At 48.2% G+C, this 14,288-nt stretch overlaps 1 protein-coding gene across 7 annotated transcripts; it reads right to left on the bottom strand.

Annotated features, from left to right (window-relative positions):
• Nucleotides 1–5,511: 5,511 nt before the first annotated feature.
• Nucleotides 5,512–12,567, bottom strand: LOC117285697 (keratin, type I cytoskeletal 9-like). 7 transcript variants are annotated; one of them, XR_004516767.1, is made up of 7 exons: nt 11,537–12,567; nt 11,177–11,430; nt 10,928–11,001; nt 10,180–10,635; nt 9,198–9,351; nt 8,591–8,906; nt 5,512–6,034 (listed from the first exon to the last, which is right to left on the bottom strand). XR_004516767.1 is itself a non-coding variant. In XM_033762395.1 (3 exons), the coding sequence occupies exons 1-3, from the start codon at nt 10,983–10,985 to the stop codon at nt 9,251–9,253; spliced, it is 615 nt and encodes a 204-aa protein (XP_033618286.1). In that variant the 5' UTR covers nt 10,986–12,487; the 3' UTR covers nt 9,060–9,250. The 7 variants fall into 7 exon arrangements, 2 of the variants coding, with proteins under 2 accessions (XP_033618286.1, XP_033618285.1); XR_004516764.1 differs by lacking the exon at nt 10,928–11,001; XR_004516768.1 differs by lacking the exon at nt 10,928–11,001 and having other exon boundaries at nt 11,177–11,250.
• Nucleotides 12,568–14,288: the final 1,721 nt, after the last annotated feature.

Below are 14,288 nucleotides of genomic sequence, written 5' to 3'. Positions count from 1 at the left end.
CTTTTTTAAAACTGATCTCTTACTTTCTGTTGTTTGCACTCATGGTACAGATGAATTTTTTCCCAAAATTAAACACTAAAAATGGGGACTCGGGTCCCTTTAAAGGTGCCCTTTCTCTCCCTGAATCCAGGAGTAACGTGGTGCTCTTCCTGTTCTGTTGTCGCGCAGGCCGGGGGCTCCCGCGCAGGCCGGGAGCTCGCGCGCACGCCGCCCTGAAACTACTTTTAAAACTGATCTCTTACTTTCTGTTGTTTGCACTCATGGTACAGATGAATTTTTTCCCAAAATTAAACACTAAAAATGGGGACTCGGGTCCCTTTAAAGGTGCCCTTTCTCTCCCTGAATCCAGGAGTAAAACGTGGTGCAGTATGTGAGAGGCAACTATGTGGCCACCCAGGCAAGCTGACCTCAAGGAACATGAGCACAGACCGGAGGCGACAACAGCTTGTCTGGAAATATCAAACCAGCAGAGTTTCCCATTCTTCCCTATGTCCTGTGTCCTGCTTTTAGGGGAGCTCGGGACCTAGAAGGGGCACACAGCCCGGCACAAACAGCTGCAAAGAAGTCCCGCTATTCTGGCTTGAGGAGGAAAATTGAACTCCTAATGCTTAGACCAACCTTGTGATGCGCACATTTTCTCCTCTTCCTCTTTCTTCCTTCTTTCTTTTTCTTTATCCCTTGTGTGTGTGAGAAAGTCTGCAACTTTTCCGCATTCTGTATCATCTGGGCTCCAGGAAATTTTTCCTTAGTCACAGCAGTGACAGAGGACACCGTGGGGCTTCCCTTCTCATTTCAGAGCTTATGTCACATATCAGTGGCAATTAATTTCATGATTTTATTAATTTCACCATTTTGTCCCTCTCTGACCTCTTGGTACGCGGTGTGGACGTGATCTTAGTCACAGGAAGCACTCAGCAGTGTGGGGAAGCCCAAGTTCCAGTTATGGTCCAGAAAACTGGGAAAATCATACACAGTGGGAAGATTGTAGAGAGAAATGAGTTTGAAGAAACCTCCAGATTCCCAATGCTAAGCTTCCCTTCAGGAAATCTGATCTGGAGATACACGGAAAAAGTATGGGAAAAAATTAAAGGATCAGCAGTCTTACACCCTGACCCCAGATGCCTGAAGTTTAACTCACACTAAGCTGAGAACCCAAGGTCAGGACAAAAGTTATCTAAATTTCTATGGCATGAGAACCAAAAATCACAGGAAACTCTTTGGAATTAGCAGTATAGATCAAATCGGACAGCTAGCAAAACAAGAATATTGGCATAGCCTTTTAAGAAGGCCTTTAGCATCTTCGCATAAAATTAGATATTTCCAACACAGAAACCCAAACCGTATAACATCTGAGGAAACAAGTGATATAGATAATATGATTAGTACTCTGGGAGGCTGATACAGGAAGATCGCAACCTTGAGCCCAGTGTGGGCAACTTAGTGACTTAGTGAGAACCTGTAATGGCTTGTGTCTAGATGTCCCCCTAAAGCCTCATGACTTTTCAGAGGTAGCTAGATCTAGAGCGTGATGCTGAGATTACGTGTGTGATGTTGAGATCGAGAGTATGTGTTTTCTAAATCAGTCCACTGACTGGTCTGGCATAGTTCTGGGTGTGGCTAATGGGAAGGCCACCCTGGGTGAGAGAGTTACCTGTCCTGAGGGCACGTAGCCTGGATAGAATACAAGGGACAGAAAGAGGGCTGCTGGGGTCACCTGCTGCTTGCTGCTTTTGCTGCCTCCTGCCTTCTGCCTTCTATGCCATAAATTGTTTTGTCTCTCCTGTGATGCCCCTCTGCCATGTCACCCTGCCTTGGAGCCAGCCAGTTGTGGAATGAAACCTCTACAAATGGTGAACCAAAATAAGCCTTTCCTCTTTATCTTTAGGTGACTCAGCAATGATAAAAATAACTAAGATAGACCCTGCCTCAAATAAAAAATAAGGGCTAGGGATGTAGCTTAGTAGAAAGGCCCTGTATTTAATCTTTACCACCACAGAAACAAAGCAAATAATAAAAAACCAACACATGTTAACACATGTCCTGTTTACACAATTAGAACAGATGTTATCCTAACTGAAGCTATATGGCAAAGACCCTAAATCATCAATTTTCAAAAAGAAGCTAGATAAGGGCAAAGCATCTGGAAACAGCCAGAGAGAAAAAAAGTTTCCACAAAGAAAGAAGAAAGGGTGAACTTTCGTGTGAAGTGCCCCAAACAAAAACTACACTAGATGAGAGTCACAGCTGATTAGACACTGGGGAATAAAACACTGGTGAGCCTCCTTTTATACAGAACACGGGGTGGGGGGAGAACTTAAGGAAAAAGGACTTGTGCTTTGTGCTCAGGCATACTGGGAACTTGGCAATTGTCACAACACCCTAATAACAGAATCTGCAGACACCAAAATCAACAACTTCTCTTAGAGCCTCAGACAACCAGTGTTCACCTTGCAAGTGACCGCTTTCCCCGTCTGAGCCCAGCACTCCATCCTCTCAGTGTTGGCCACAGAACCCTTGACAAGACTTGGCTCAGACACAGCCTACAGAGCAGGCTTCGGTGGCTTCTCTCTGCATTCAGTATCAGATCCGACTCCGTAGTTTCCCCATCCTGCAGGAACATCTGGTCCTGCCCATCAACTCCTCTCTGTTCTTGACATCTTCATTCTGATGCCGACTGTTCCTTTCAGCTTTTCCTGCTCCTGTTCAGCTTGCCTGGGCCTTTCTTACCTCGGTCCGAAGCTTGGACTAATGCCTGAGATTAAATGTTCATCACTTTGTCCTTGGAGAGATGGCTCCTTCTCTGTGCTTAGGGACCCGTTCAGTGTCTCTTTCTTCAGGAACTAAGGGACGCCTTGAACAAAGTGGATCCTAAAAGGAGACAGTCTCCCTGCAGAGTGATTCCAGCACAGGGCCTCGAGCACCTGACGGGGAGATGATCCTGACCAAGAACAAAGTCTGAACTCAAAATTTCCCTTGCACATCCGTCTCCCTTGAATATGACAAAAAAAGGAAACTCTGAAAGAAATGCAGCATTTTCCCTTTTGTCCTCATCTCTTTTGCAGTGCCCTTGGATGACAATATTTTTTAAGTGGCTGTGACATCACCAACAGGTGTACTCGTGAACAACCAGCAAGAAACGTCCAGTGCCTCCAGCGTCGGAGACACAGAGGTGGATGTAACAACATCTTTTCTGCAGAACTGAATCCAGGCAATGGGACACAGTGTGAGAGACAGAGGCCTTCAGAGTGTAAATTTCTGAGAACTGCAGGGACTGTATCACACAGGAATCTTCACGTTGTTCTGTTCCTGCTGGAAAGGAGTTGTAGGGTTGCAGAAATGTGGCTGACACTATAGGGAATGGAGGAAGGGACGCTGCCAGAACGTCTGCTTGGATCCTGGCCTCCTATGAGCCACTGCAGCAAAAGGCAAACAAAAGAAACAAAAGACAGCAAACAAGACTTGGAGTGGAGAAGCTGAGTCTTGGGGCACGATTAGTGCTGCTGATGGCAGCAAAGACAAAAGCCCCCAAGCAATCCAGTAATTATTAAATACAACTGTGGGAAGGAAGGAGTAGCTAGGTGTGCTTTGAAGAAGGCATCTGGTGAAATACTGCCAAACCCCTGGCATGATGGCACCAGGCAGGGGTATAAGGGGGTAGGCACTGCTTATCTTCCTTGGATAGAATAAACAGGTACTGGGACTGGGTGCAAGTAGCATGCAATCCATTGGGTCCATGAGAAGCCATAATTCAGGGGAGAGGGTTTTAACTGTGGCCATGCTGACCTCAGCTGCATGGAACTCAGCAGAGCCCGGCCCCTTCACAGACCGGGGCCTCGGTTTCCCTAACAGTCACTGAGGGAAGGGCTATACTTGTCCAGTCTGCCAGCCGACATGCCCATTTGAGTCACGTAGAGATTACTGTGTGACTCCTGATATAAAGCAATGTAGCCTAATTCTCGAAAGCAAGAAGAAGGTGCCACTAATGGCCCTAGCACTAGTACTAGGGCTAGAGCTGGGCAGGGGTGTCTGCTACCTGACCCTACTCAACAGAGAGGAAGGTGCCATTGTCCCTACCCAGGAAACCAGAAAGTCAGTTTTCTTTGTGCTCTCGGGAGGACCCGAGAGAAGACTGAATTCTCAGAGCCTGAAGCCCCGTGCCCAGGGTTGATGAACACCTCCAGATCAGAGGAGCCAGTGATCTCAGGCAGGTTTAGGTCTCGCTCCTCCTGAACCTGGATGACTTTGGAAAATGCTGCCACCACTATATGAAGATCAGCAATAATGAGTCTGCAGTCACAGTCCTGCAAAAGTTGGGCTGTGTGGACCCTCTGGCCCTACTTTTTCTATATCTATATCTACGATTTTCAGTCATGTTTCCAGGCACTTGTGTGAAGCTCACAGCTCCCTACCAATGCTCCCTGTAAGCCAGGGTCACAAGATCCTGGGAAAGCAGGATCCTGGCTGCTCTCTGGACTGGCTTTGTGACCTGCAGCGGGCTTCTCAGAGTCTCTGGCTTTTTGTTCCTCATTTGTCAGGCACAGGAGGTGAGCACTCTCCCTCTTGGGGCTGCTGTGAGACAGGAAGGCAACAATAGTGGGAAGACTTACCTGGATGACACAGTTAAGGAGTCACGATCCACGATGTCCCCGTGCGCCCCAAACATGCATAAAAAACAATTTTTAAAAATGTGAAAGAGTCATTCGAGAGTAAAATGTCTGCATCAGATCACCCAGAGGAACAAAGGGCCACCATGGGCACCAAACCTGTGCCATCAGGGGACAGCGGGTTCCCAACCTTAACAGGACAAGTTAAACACCTCTGACCTGAAAATCCAAAACATGAAATTTTTTTGAGAGTGAGAAACATTGGTAAGTAAGCACTGATGATGAGAACACATTTCATTAAGTTTCCATTTCTGTACCAGGAGCAGGGGGTATATCACATGTATTCAGCATTTCCTTGGGGCTTCCTCAAACGTGTTAAGCAGTAATGCTGCTCAGTGAGAATAGTTTTCCTGATTTCTTTCACGCGTACTGGATGAGATTGTTGTATACTTCTAGAATTCAGTGTGTTGATTCCATCTAATTTCATACCAAGAGCAGTCTGGAGAGTCTTCTGGGACCAGTGGTGATTTTACAAGGACATCTACTCCAGTGCTTAATCAGGACTCCCACCTGCCACCCATTTTGATCTTTTGTTTGACTATTCAGCTTCCCCAAGTCAAGAAACCCAACTCCTAAATTAAAGTTAAGTAGAAATTAAAGATGCATCCAAAACCACAGTTTCTTCATGGTTATTTAAGAAATATCCAAATAATATTTTAATCTCAAAATAGTAAAAAAATGTTAAAAATTACAAATAAAGTAACTGGCTTTATAGGAAAGCTAGAATATTTTAATGTACTATGATCATAATAAAATAGATGCAGCTATGACATTATCACTCAGTGCATTTATAAATGCCCACTTAGTGAAGATGCTTATGAATTCCTTTGTTGTCAAGTAAGTCTAATTTTTATTTTTTGGAAATTGCCTGATCATAGAATTTGACATTTATTCAATGTATAAACCCTTTAATTTTATATTCCTGAACCTTTCTTTACCAACCAGAAAATGTCTAACAGTGCTTTTAATCCTGGTACAAAGACCTGTGATTTCTAATCTCATAATCGGCTTCTAAGTGTACATTGCAATATTGTTAAGTAGAGTCATATTGTTGTGCAGGACACCTTTAGATCTTATTCACCATCCACAATTGAAATTCTGCACTCAATAAAGAGCAAGTCTTATTCCCCTCACCCCAGGCCACAGAAACCACCCTAGTACTCTCTGTTTTGATAAGATCATTTATTTCAAGTGCCTCATATATGTAAATCTGTGCTTATTTACCCTGTGACTGGCTTATTTTATCTATGCGTGGCCTGCGAATTCCACTTCTGGGTAACTCTCCACTAGAACAGAAATCAGGATCAAAGCCATCTGCTCTCCCATGTTCACTGCAGCACCATCCAAAACAGCTGAGATGCAGAAATGACCTAAACATTATTGGTGAGATGGATGGATAAAATGAAGTGTTACGTACACGCCATGGAATAGCGCTCAGAATTCACAAAAAAGAAGACCCTATCCTGTGATAATGTAAATGCACTGATTCTAAAATAGCCATAGAATTTTGATTGGGATAAGATGGACAGTCCCATATAACCATATATATCACCCACATAGCCACACAGATTACAAATGAAAACCAGACAGGGGACAGAAAATATACACTGTATTTCAAAATACTGAGAAGAAAACAGTGATAGGAAAGTGGGAACTACAGTCCAGACTTGGACTTTAATGGGCTGTTACAGTACATGGATGATATCTTCCAGTTTCCCCCAGGGTCTTCCGGTTCCTCCCAGGGGGAATTAATTCCAGCAGGCCCTGCAAGGAAGAATTCTGGGACTAAGGCTTTGTATCCATACAGACAAGTGAGACTCTCTGGAGTGGGAGAGTGCATTGGAGGGTAAGAGGGGTCATCCCCATTCCTGTTGGTGTTTTTCTTGCCAGTTACAAAGTTGTCCCGCAACTTGGGAGTGATAGAGGGACCTAAAACCTTGACAAATCACCTATATCTGCAAAGGAAAACAGAAAATGGGTAAAAAGATTTGTGTTGCCCCAAGAGAGTGAGAGACATCTCCATTATGTTTTTCCCTTCCTCTGTTGCTGTGTTCCTGAGAGTTGACCTACTCATGTAGAAGTGAGAGACCCCTAGCACCAGAAGAATATAGGTGGAATTCTGTAGAGGAAAGAGCTGGAGAAAGTGATTTTTAAATCTGTACAGAAGCCGATACAAGTCCCAGACACACACTGAGCTGCACATGAACAGAACAGACGCAAAGGGTCAGAGCAAGGGCTCTGAGAAGTGACTATGATGTAAATCATCACTAATCTCACAGAGGAGCTGAGGGGTGGGAGAGCCCTGGGGTCTCTATCGTGTGGCAATGGCCTGAGCCCTGCTGTGCACTGAAGGCAAAACGCAGAGTAGTCTGACCCTGCTGTGTTGATTGATTAGCCAGTCAACAGCAAAAACGAAAACAAGCACTCTCCTGAGGACTTTAATAGCAACCAGAGTCTTATGAAATAATCAGCAAACTGCCCAAGATACTACCCAACATTGCACAATAAAATATACACAAAATGAGGAAGAGCAGATCAGTTCTCAAGAGAAAAGTCAAGAATACAGCACTGAGAAAAAGCCCACGTTAAAAACAAAAATCATGGAAAGCATCTAGTACAACCATTCTCCATGGATGAAAGGCAAACACTCTTGAAATTAATGGAAAAAAAAATAAGTTCTCATTAGAGAAATGGCAAGAATCGGAGAAACTGTAGGTCAATAAAATGAAAATCTGAAGAACAAAGAAAAAAACAAAAAAAATTAATAAATTCTCAGAGATGTGTAGCACAACATTAAAAATTTTAACTTCTGCTCTTAGGTGAAGAAGCGGAAAAAAGGCATTGAAGAACAAAATATATAAGGAAAAGAATGGTGGAAAACTTCACAAATTCATGAAACACAGATCTAAAATATTCAGAAAATCTTACTATGACACATGCTTAATCCAATAAACATCAACATGGAGAAAATTTTGGAAAGCAGTTAGAGAAAACAATAATAATAATAAATATAAAGGAATATCAATGTGAAGGTATGTAACTTCTCCTCAGAAAATATACCAGTCAGAAATGATTGAAAGAATACTTTTCAGTGAAAAAAAATCAACCTAGGATATTATATGGTGGCAAAAGTATCCTTAAAAGATTGAGGACCAAAACAAATAAATATAAAGATGTATAAAGGTGAAAAAAACCTCACACTAGAAAGCATTCCAGCCGGGGACTTGGCTCAGTGGTGCTGCCGCCTGCCCCACAAGCGCAAGGTCCTGAGTTTGATCCCCAACAGCTCCCCCCAAAAAAAAGAAGAAAAAAGAAAGCACTCTATAAAAATATGTGAAAGGAATTTCTTCAGGGTGAAGGTAAAAATATGAAAAGGAAGTATGGAACTTCAGGGAAAGAAAAAGAAAAATTGAATGGTATTTGGATAAATGCAATAGGTTATTTTTTTCCCCTCAAGCTCTTCAACATGGATAATTCATTTAAATGTGCAAACTATATCATTTTTATAAAGCCAAAACATATGACACAGTAATTACAGTGGAAAAACAATTGATATGTCTATATTTCACTTAGAGTCTAAAATGGAATCTAGATTATAAAATATTAACTCTTACTGGACTGTGAAATGACTAGGACACCTAACATTATTCCCAGAACAACTAAAAGCCAATGACAACCAACAGCCAGCACTCCCTCTTGGCCAGCTGTCTTCTCTAAGATTCCCAGGGTAAGAGCAGTAAAACCCCCAAGTCCTCATCCAAAAAGTTTTCATGTCCTGCAGGATCTGCTCGGGCAGGAATCCTGCTCCTGGCCAGTCCCCTGGTCAGGGACCATCTGTGACAGCGTCTGACCACACACAGCACCTGGGACTGTCAACCAGACCGAGGTCGCTGTAGGAACAACAACACATCCACCTTTCTTTATACCTATCTCCCTCAGGCCCCGGGAGGAGGTCAGGAAACTTCACTGGGTCCAGGAGACGGATCTGCAGCTTCTTCACATGTGGCCCCTCAGGCTGTGCCTCAAGCATCTGGGTGCCTGCATTTTCTCTCCATGAGGGCCCTTCCTCGCTGCTAGGGCGCAGGTGCCCAGGCAGGTTTTGCACTGTTGGCGCTTGCATACATATTTCTTTGTTGTTTTTATTTTTCTGCCCCCTTGCTCAAAGCAGCTTCCAGCAGCAAGCAGTCATTGCCATTTCGCCTCTGGACGAGGTGGCAGCTCCAAGGAGTGAGGTCCTCACTTCTGGAAGGCAAGGATCCCATTTCCTCAGCTGCTCGGGTGAGTAGTTCCCTGGGCTTTGCCCCTCAGCCCTGGCCCTGGGCCCGGACGGGAGGGTGTGCCCCAGAGGTTCATCTGCTGGGGGCCCTCACTCCAACTGCCTAGTTCCTCGGGCCTGCGCACCCCCTGGGCCACCTCGCCTGCGGATCTCCTCGCCACTCATCCCAAAACATTCCGAGCATGGCATCAGCGCTTGGGAGGAGCTTCTCCTAAACGCTCTCCCGGGACCCTGGTTTCCTTTCTGGGGGTCCTTACCTGCATCTTTGGGTCTGTCTTCATAGGAAGCCGGAGCTCTCTGTGGATAGTTTCTAGACATTCGGCAGCTCAACCAAAGGTGCTGAGTAAACTGATTGACTCTGTGTGGGAGCAGAAGTCACCCCTGTCTGAGTTCCAAATCCAGACTCGTTGCCTGGTACAGGGAAGATGACAATAAAAGCCTCAAGACAGAATAGGAAAGGGGTGGTGTTGCAGCGGGAGGACCACAGAAGGAGCCCTGGGGGTCTTCAGCGAGTTCGGTCTGCATTTAGAATCGTGGTGGGCCAGCGAGGCCCGATTCCCTTTGTCCCAAGGGCTGGGCTTTTGGAGAGAAATCTCCACAACCGCGGCTCCAGAGATGAAGAAATTAACCCGGGCTCCCAGACCCTCGGTGTGAGCTTGTCAACCCTGCAAAATGCCACCACCACCAGCTCCGGCAGCCCCGCTGGTGGTTTACCACAACCACACCGGAATCTTCCGGCCACAACCCACATCCAGCTGCCCAGCCGCTCCCCCAAAACACTGACGGAGAACGGCTTCCAGTCTCTGCGTTCAATCCCACGCATTTCCAAGAAGACTAGGTATGAGACGGTGGCAGAAATAACGCCAAGGCAGGTAAAATCCTTGAGGAGCTGCCTACGCACAACTCCCAGAGGTCGGTCACGACAACGCAAGGATCCCCTGCTGCCTCGTAGGCGTAAACATCTGATTTTGCCACCACCTCTAAAACTGGGTTATCGAGTTGGTGCTGAACACCTAGATCGGGAGAAAGAGACTGCGTTCTGTCGCCTCAACCTTGCATTGCGGGGTGAGTTTCTGATCCCCCAGGACAGCAATACTACACAATCTTTCTGCTCTCCTTCCCTGCCTGCCTCGGGAACTGTTCCTCCACCTACAGTCCCTACAGTGCTCAGCAAACAGGCAGGGAAAAGGAAGTGTATCGTGGAGCAGGACTCCCTGGGTCCCGGCGCCCTCCAGGCACCTGCTGCTGCGACCAGCTCCGTGCGTCCTGGGTCTGGAAGGAAGCGCAGCACCTCGACTGCTGCCTGCCCCTCCTCCTCAGAAGCCCTTCCGGGCTCCTCCTCGCACTCCACGGCCACAGCCTCAGATGTGTCACTGGCCGCTGTAGGCAAGGATGGTATCAGGAGAAAATCTTCAGTGCCTGGTCCTTCCGCCCGGGAGGCCCTTGCCCACAGGAAGGGAAAGAGAAAGTCCAGCTGGGAGGCCCCTCTGTATGGGGAGGACCCGGCCCCTTTGGGTCCCAGGGCCTCCGAAAGAGCAGCAGTGGGTGCTGGGTCTGCCTTCCCTGCCATCCCCAAGACTTCCAAAGTGGCGTCTCTGCCCGCAGTGTGTGCAAGCTCTCTTGCTTCCTCACAGAGCCACTGTCCCGCCGCCGGTTCTGGTGTCCCATTCTTGTCCAGTCTTCCAAACACTGCTCCTGCCCAGGGTAACAGCCTCTCGGCTAGCACTTCTGTGGGTTTGTCCACCCTGCCAGTGACTGGCCTCTGGCTCACCCCCCTGGACAACACATCCCAGCCTCAGCCTCTCCTCCCAAAGCCTGCTGCTAGCTGCAGTGCGTGCTCCTTCCCTCCTGCCCAGGTGATTGTGACACCTTCCAGCGGCAGCACAGACTCAGCCAGGGATGCCTCTGCCCTGCCAGGCCTGAGGCTCTTCCCCATGGCCCCACATGAGAAATATCCTACTGAGTCTGCATCGAGCAATGGGCTCACGTTGTGGGGCGATGACAGGCAGCAGCACGGAGATGCCCACTCTCCCAGCAGGCTCCATCGTGGAGACCTGAAAACTGTAAGTCTGGGAATGGCCCCAACCTCTACTCCAGGCCAGCCAGTGTTGGGTAGTACAACACAGGCAGCCCTTGGGGGTTCCTTACACATAAATATGACTTCGGGGACTGGTGCCAGCAATCAGCTGGTCTCCACTCTCAGCCAGGGTCTTTTCTCTGCTGTTACGTCCATTACCTCTGCCTCTGACACCCCCATGGAGATCCATGATGGCACCGAGCCGGTCTCCACTCTCACCCAGGGTCTCCTCTCTGCTGGGACATCCATTGCCTCTGCCTCAGCCACCACCATGGGGAAAAATGGTAGCACCCAGCCGGTCTCCACTCTCACCCAGGGCCTTGTCTCTGCTGCAACAGCCAAGGTCTCTGACACCACCATGGGGATCCATGGCAACTCCCAGCCGGTCTCCACTCTCACCCAGGGTCTCCTCTCTGCTGGGACATCCATTGTCTCTGACACCCCCATGGAGATCCATGATGGCACCCAGCCAGTCTCCACTCACAGCCAGGGTCTTATCTCTGCTGTTACGTCCATTACCTGTGCCTCTGACACCCCCATGGAGATCCATGATGGCACCCAGCCGGTCTCCACTCTCACCCAGGGTCTTATCTGTGCTCGTGCTTCCATTACCTCTGACCCCACCATGGGGATCCATGGCAACCCCCAGCCGGTCTCTAGTCTCACCCAGAGTCTTTTCTCTGCTGGGACATCCATTGCCTCTGCCTCTGACATCACACTGGGGATCCATGGCAACACCCAGCCGGTCTCCAGTCTCACCCAGGGTCTTAGCTCTGCTGCAACAGCCAAGGCCTCTGACACCACCATGGGGATCCATGGCAATACCCAGCCCGTCTCCACTCTCAGCCAGGGTCTTATCCCTGCTGTTACGTCCATTACCTGCGCCTCTGCCACCCCCATGGAGATCCATGATGGCACCCAGCCAGTCTCCACTCTCACCCAGGGTCTCCTCTCTGCTGGGACATCGGACCCCACCATGGGGACTCATGACGGCACCCAGCTGATCTCTAGTGTCACCCAAGGTCTTATGTCCGCTGGGACATCCAATGCCTCTGCCACCACGATGGGGACCCATAACTCTACCCAGCCAGTTCCCAGTGTCACCCAGGGTCTTATCTCTGCTGCTACATCCATTGCCCCTGCCTCTTACACTACCATGGGGACCCATGACACCACCCAGCAGATCTCTGCTCTCGCCCAGGGTCTTTTCTCTGCTGCTACATCCATTGCTTCTGCCTCCGCCACCACCATGGGGACCCATGAAGGCACCGAGCCTGTCTCTAGTCTCACTCAGAGTCTTTTGTCTCCTGATATATCTATTGCCTCTAACTCTCCCACCACCATGAGGACCCCTGACAGTACCCAGCTCATCTACAGTGTCACCCAGAGTCTTTCCTCTCCTGGTACATCCACTGCCTCTGCCAACACCTTGAAGGTCCATGACCTCATCCAGCTGGTCTCCAGTGTTATCCAGTGTCTTTCCTCTCCTGGTATATCCACTGCCTCTGCCTCTGCACTGACCTCCCATATGCCCAGTACTACGACTCGTGTTCAGGAGAACAGGCAGCTCCAGTCGACACCGGCTAAGAGAAGCCCAGACACAGGGACATTGGCAGTTTCAGCAATACCAAACGACTCCAAGAGGGAAGAGCTGCCCCCAGACTTCATACGCCTCTTTGAGGCACTGACCATCTCTTCACCTGAAAAAGGGACCTCAAGTACTACAAACTACCATGGAGGAAGTGTGGGCCTCAGCACTGGAGGCCTCCCTAGCCACAGCAGCCCCTTGGCGACTCTGGGACCCAGCACCACAAAAAATTCTATGCATGGAGCCCACAGGGCCCCTCGTTTGAGTCCTGTCCCCACACTTCCACTGAAGCAGAAGCGCTCAAATTCATCGGGGGAGCCCAGTGACGTGACAAGCAAGGCTGCTTCAAAGTGCCAACCCAAGCCAGTCTCTAAGTTTGGCATCCGTGCCGCTCATGAGGCCAAAGTCAGGAGGAAGCTTGTCTTTAAGGCCACCTCATCATCTGCCCAGGCCTCTGGACTCACAACTCCTGCAGCAGCCACCAAATCATCCTCCTGCAGCTCAGAACCCGCTATAGATTCCAAGCGTCCAAAGCAGCCTTGAGAGAACACCCTGTTCTACCAGGCTGTGTGTCATGTGAGCCCTGTTTACCTGACAAGAACACATCATGTACTGACCTCTTTGATCCTGGCAAACTGGGGGTTCCGAGAAAGAGCCTTGCATTCCAACCCTCTGCCCTGAGCTTTATCCTCACGGCTGTTGAGGATGGGGCTGAGGCTGAGCTTGTGATCAGTGGTCAGCCCACCCGACCACAGACGGGCTGTTTCTCTCCAGATGAGACTTACACTCTGAGCTAAGTAACCATGTTTTGTCAGGCTCTGACATATTCTTTTCTAAGACATTTTTTCCTTCACATTATCTTATTCCAGCGGGCCTAGTCTGGTGGATAAACGTACTGTGATGAATTGCACAATTACCCTTTACTAGAGAAGGTTTTCTTGTTGGCAGCAAGAATGATGAAACAGACATGACTCAAATTCTTATACCATTTTGCAACTGCAGTTACAGGTTTCCTTATGGCACATAATGCCATATGTTCAATTTTTATGCTTTAAAATAGCCAAGACTCTTCTAAACATGACACTAAACTTATGGTGGAAAGACTTCGGGGACCAAAGCAGAGACCTCTGCTGGATGACAATAGGGATGCCAAGGGGAAAGAGAGAACGCTGCTGAGAGCATGAAACCCCACATCTCCTGATCCCACTGCGCCTCTGCTCCCCTAGCCTGGCTGTCCCTCCAGTCCCTGGAGCTGCCAGAGTATCAGGAGAAATGGCCCTTCCTCAGTATGATGGTGAATCTGAAATGGTCTGCTCCTTTAAGACCAGTCAGGGTACTGAATTCGTTCAGGGGATCTACCCCAGTACAGCAAGGCAATTTTCCCTAAGACAATATTTGATGGGAGGCAAATGATTGTCAGCCTACACGCTATTGCTGAACCTAAATCCAGGACTTGTGTTTTGCTAAATTGAAAATCTCAAACCATCCTCACTATAATGGTCCTCAGGAGGTGGGGGGGGACTTTCTAGCATCTTTGTCACCCACCACCCACTAGGGAAGATAAATAGGCTTTGCTTCAGATGAGGTTTACTGGGAAAGAGGAGTGTCTTATCTTCAATAAGGCTCATGAGGAGTCTCAGATCTGTCATACCAGGCAGAAGTCCTCGATAGTCTGATCCAGAA

This window comes from Fukomys damarensis, unplaced genomic scaffold, assembly GCF_012274545.1.
Source record: "Fukomys damarensis isolate Sample0158 unplaced genomic scaffold, DMR_v1.0_HiC HiC_scaffold_12, whole genome shotgun sequence".
In the NCBI taxonomy this organism is placed as follows: domain Eukaryota; kingdom Metazoa; phylum Chordata; class Mammalia; order Rodentia; family Bathyergidae; genus Fukomys; species Fukomys damarensis.
Note: the sequence above shows the minus strand (reverse complement) of the source record. Positions and strands in the feature narration are given on the sequence as shown.

Bases quoted from the DNA above. Each gene is read 5' to 3' on its own strand.
- LOC117285697 (XM_033762394.1), bottom strand. From the start codon at position 12,545: ATGGGAGGTCAGTGCAGAGGCAGAGGCAGTGGATATACCAGGAGAGGA. The intron at 11,431-11,536 runs GTAATGGACGTA...ATGTCCCAGCAG, and splicing joins TGGGGGTGTCAGAGGCACAG to AGAGGAGACCCTGGGTGAGA. The intron at 10,636-11,176 runs GTAATGGACGTA...TACCCTGGGCAG, and splicing joins TGGGGGTGTCAGAGGCAGAG to GAGCAGTGTTTGGAAGACTG.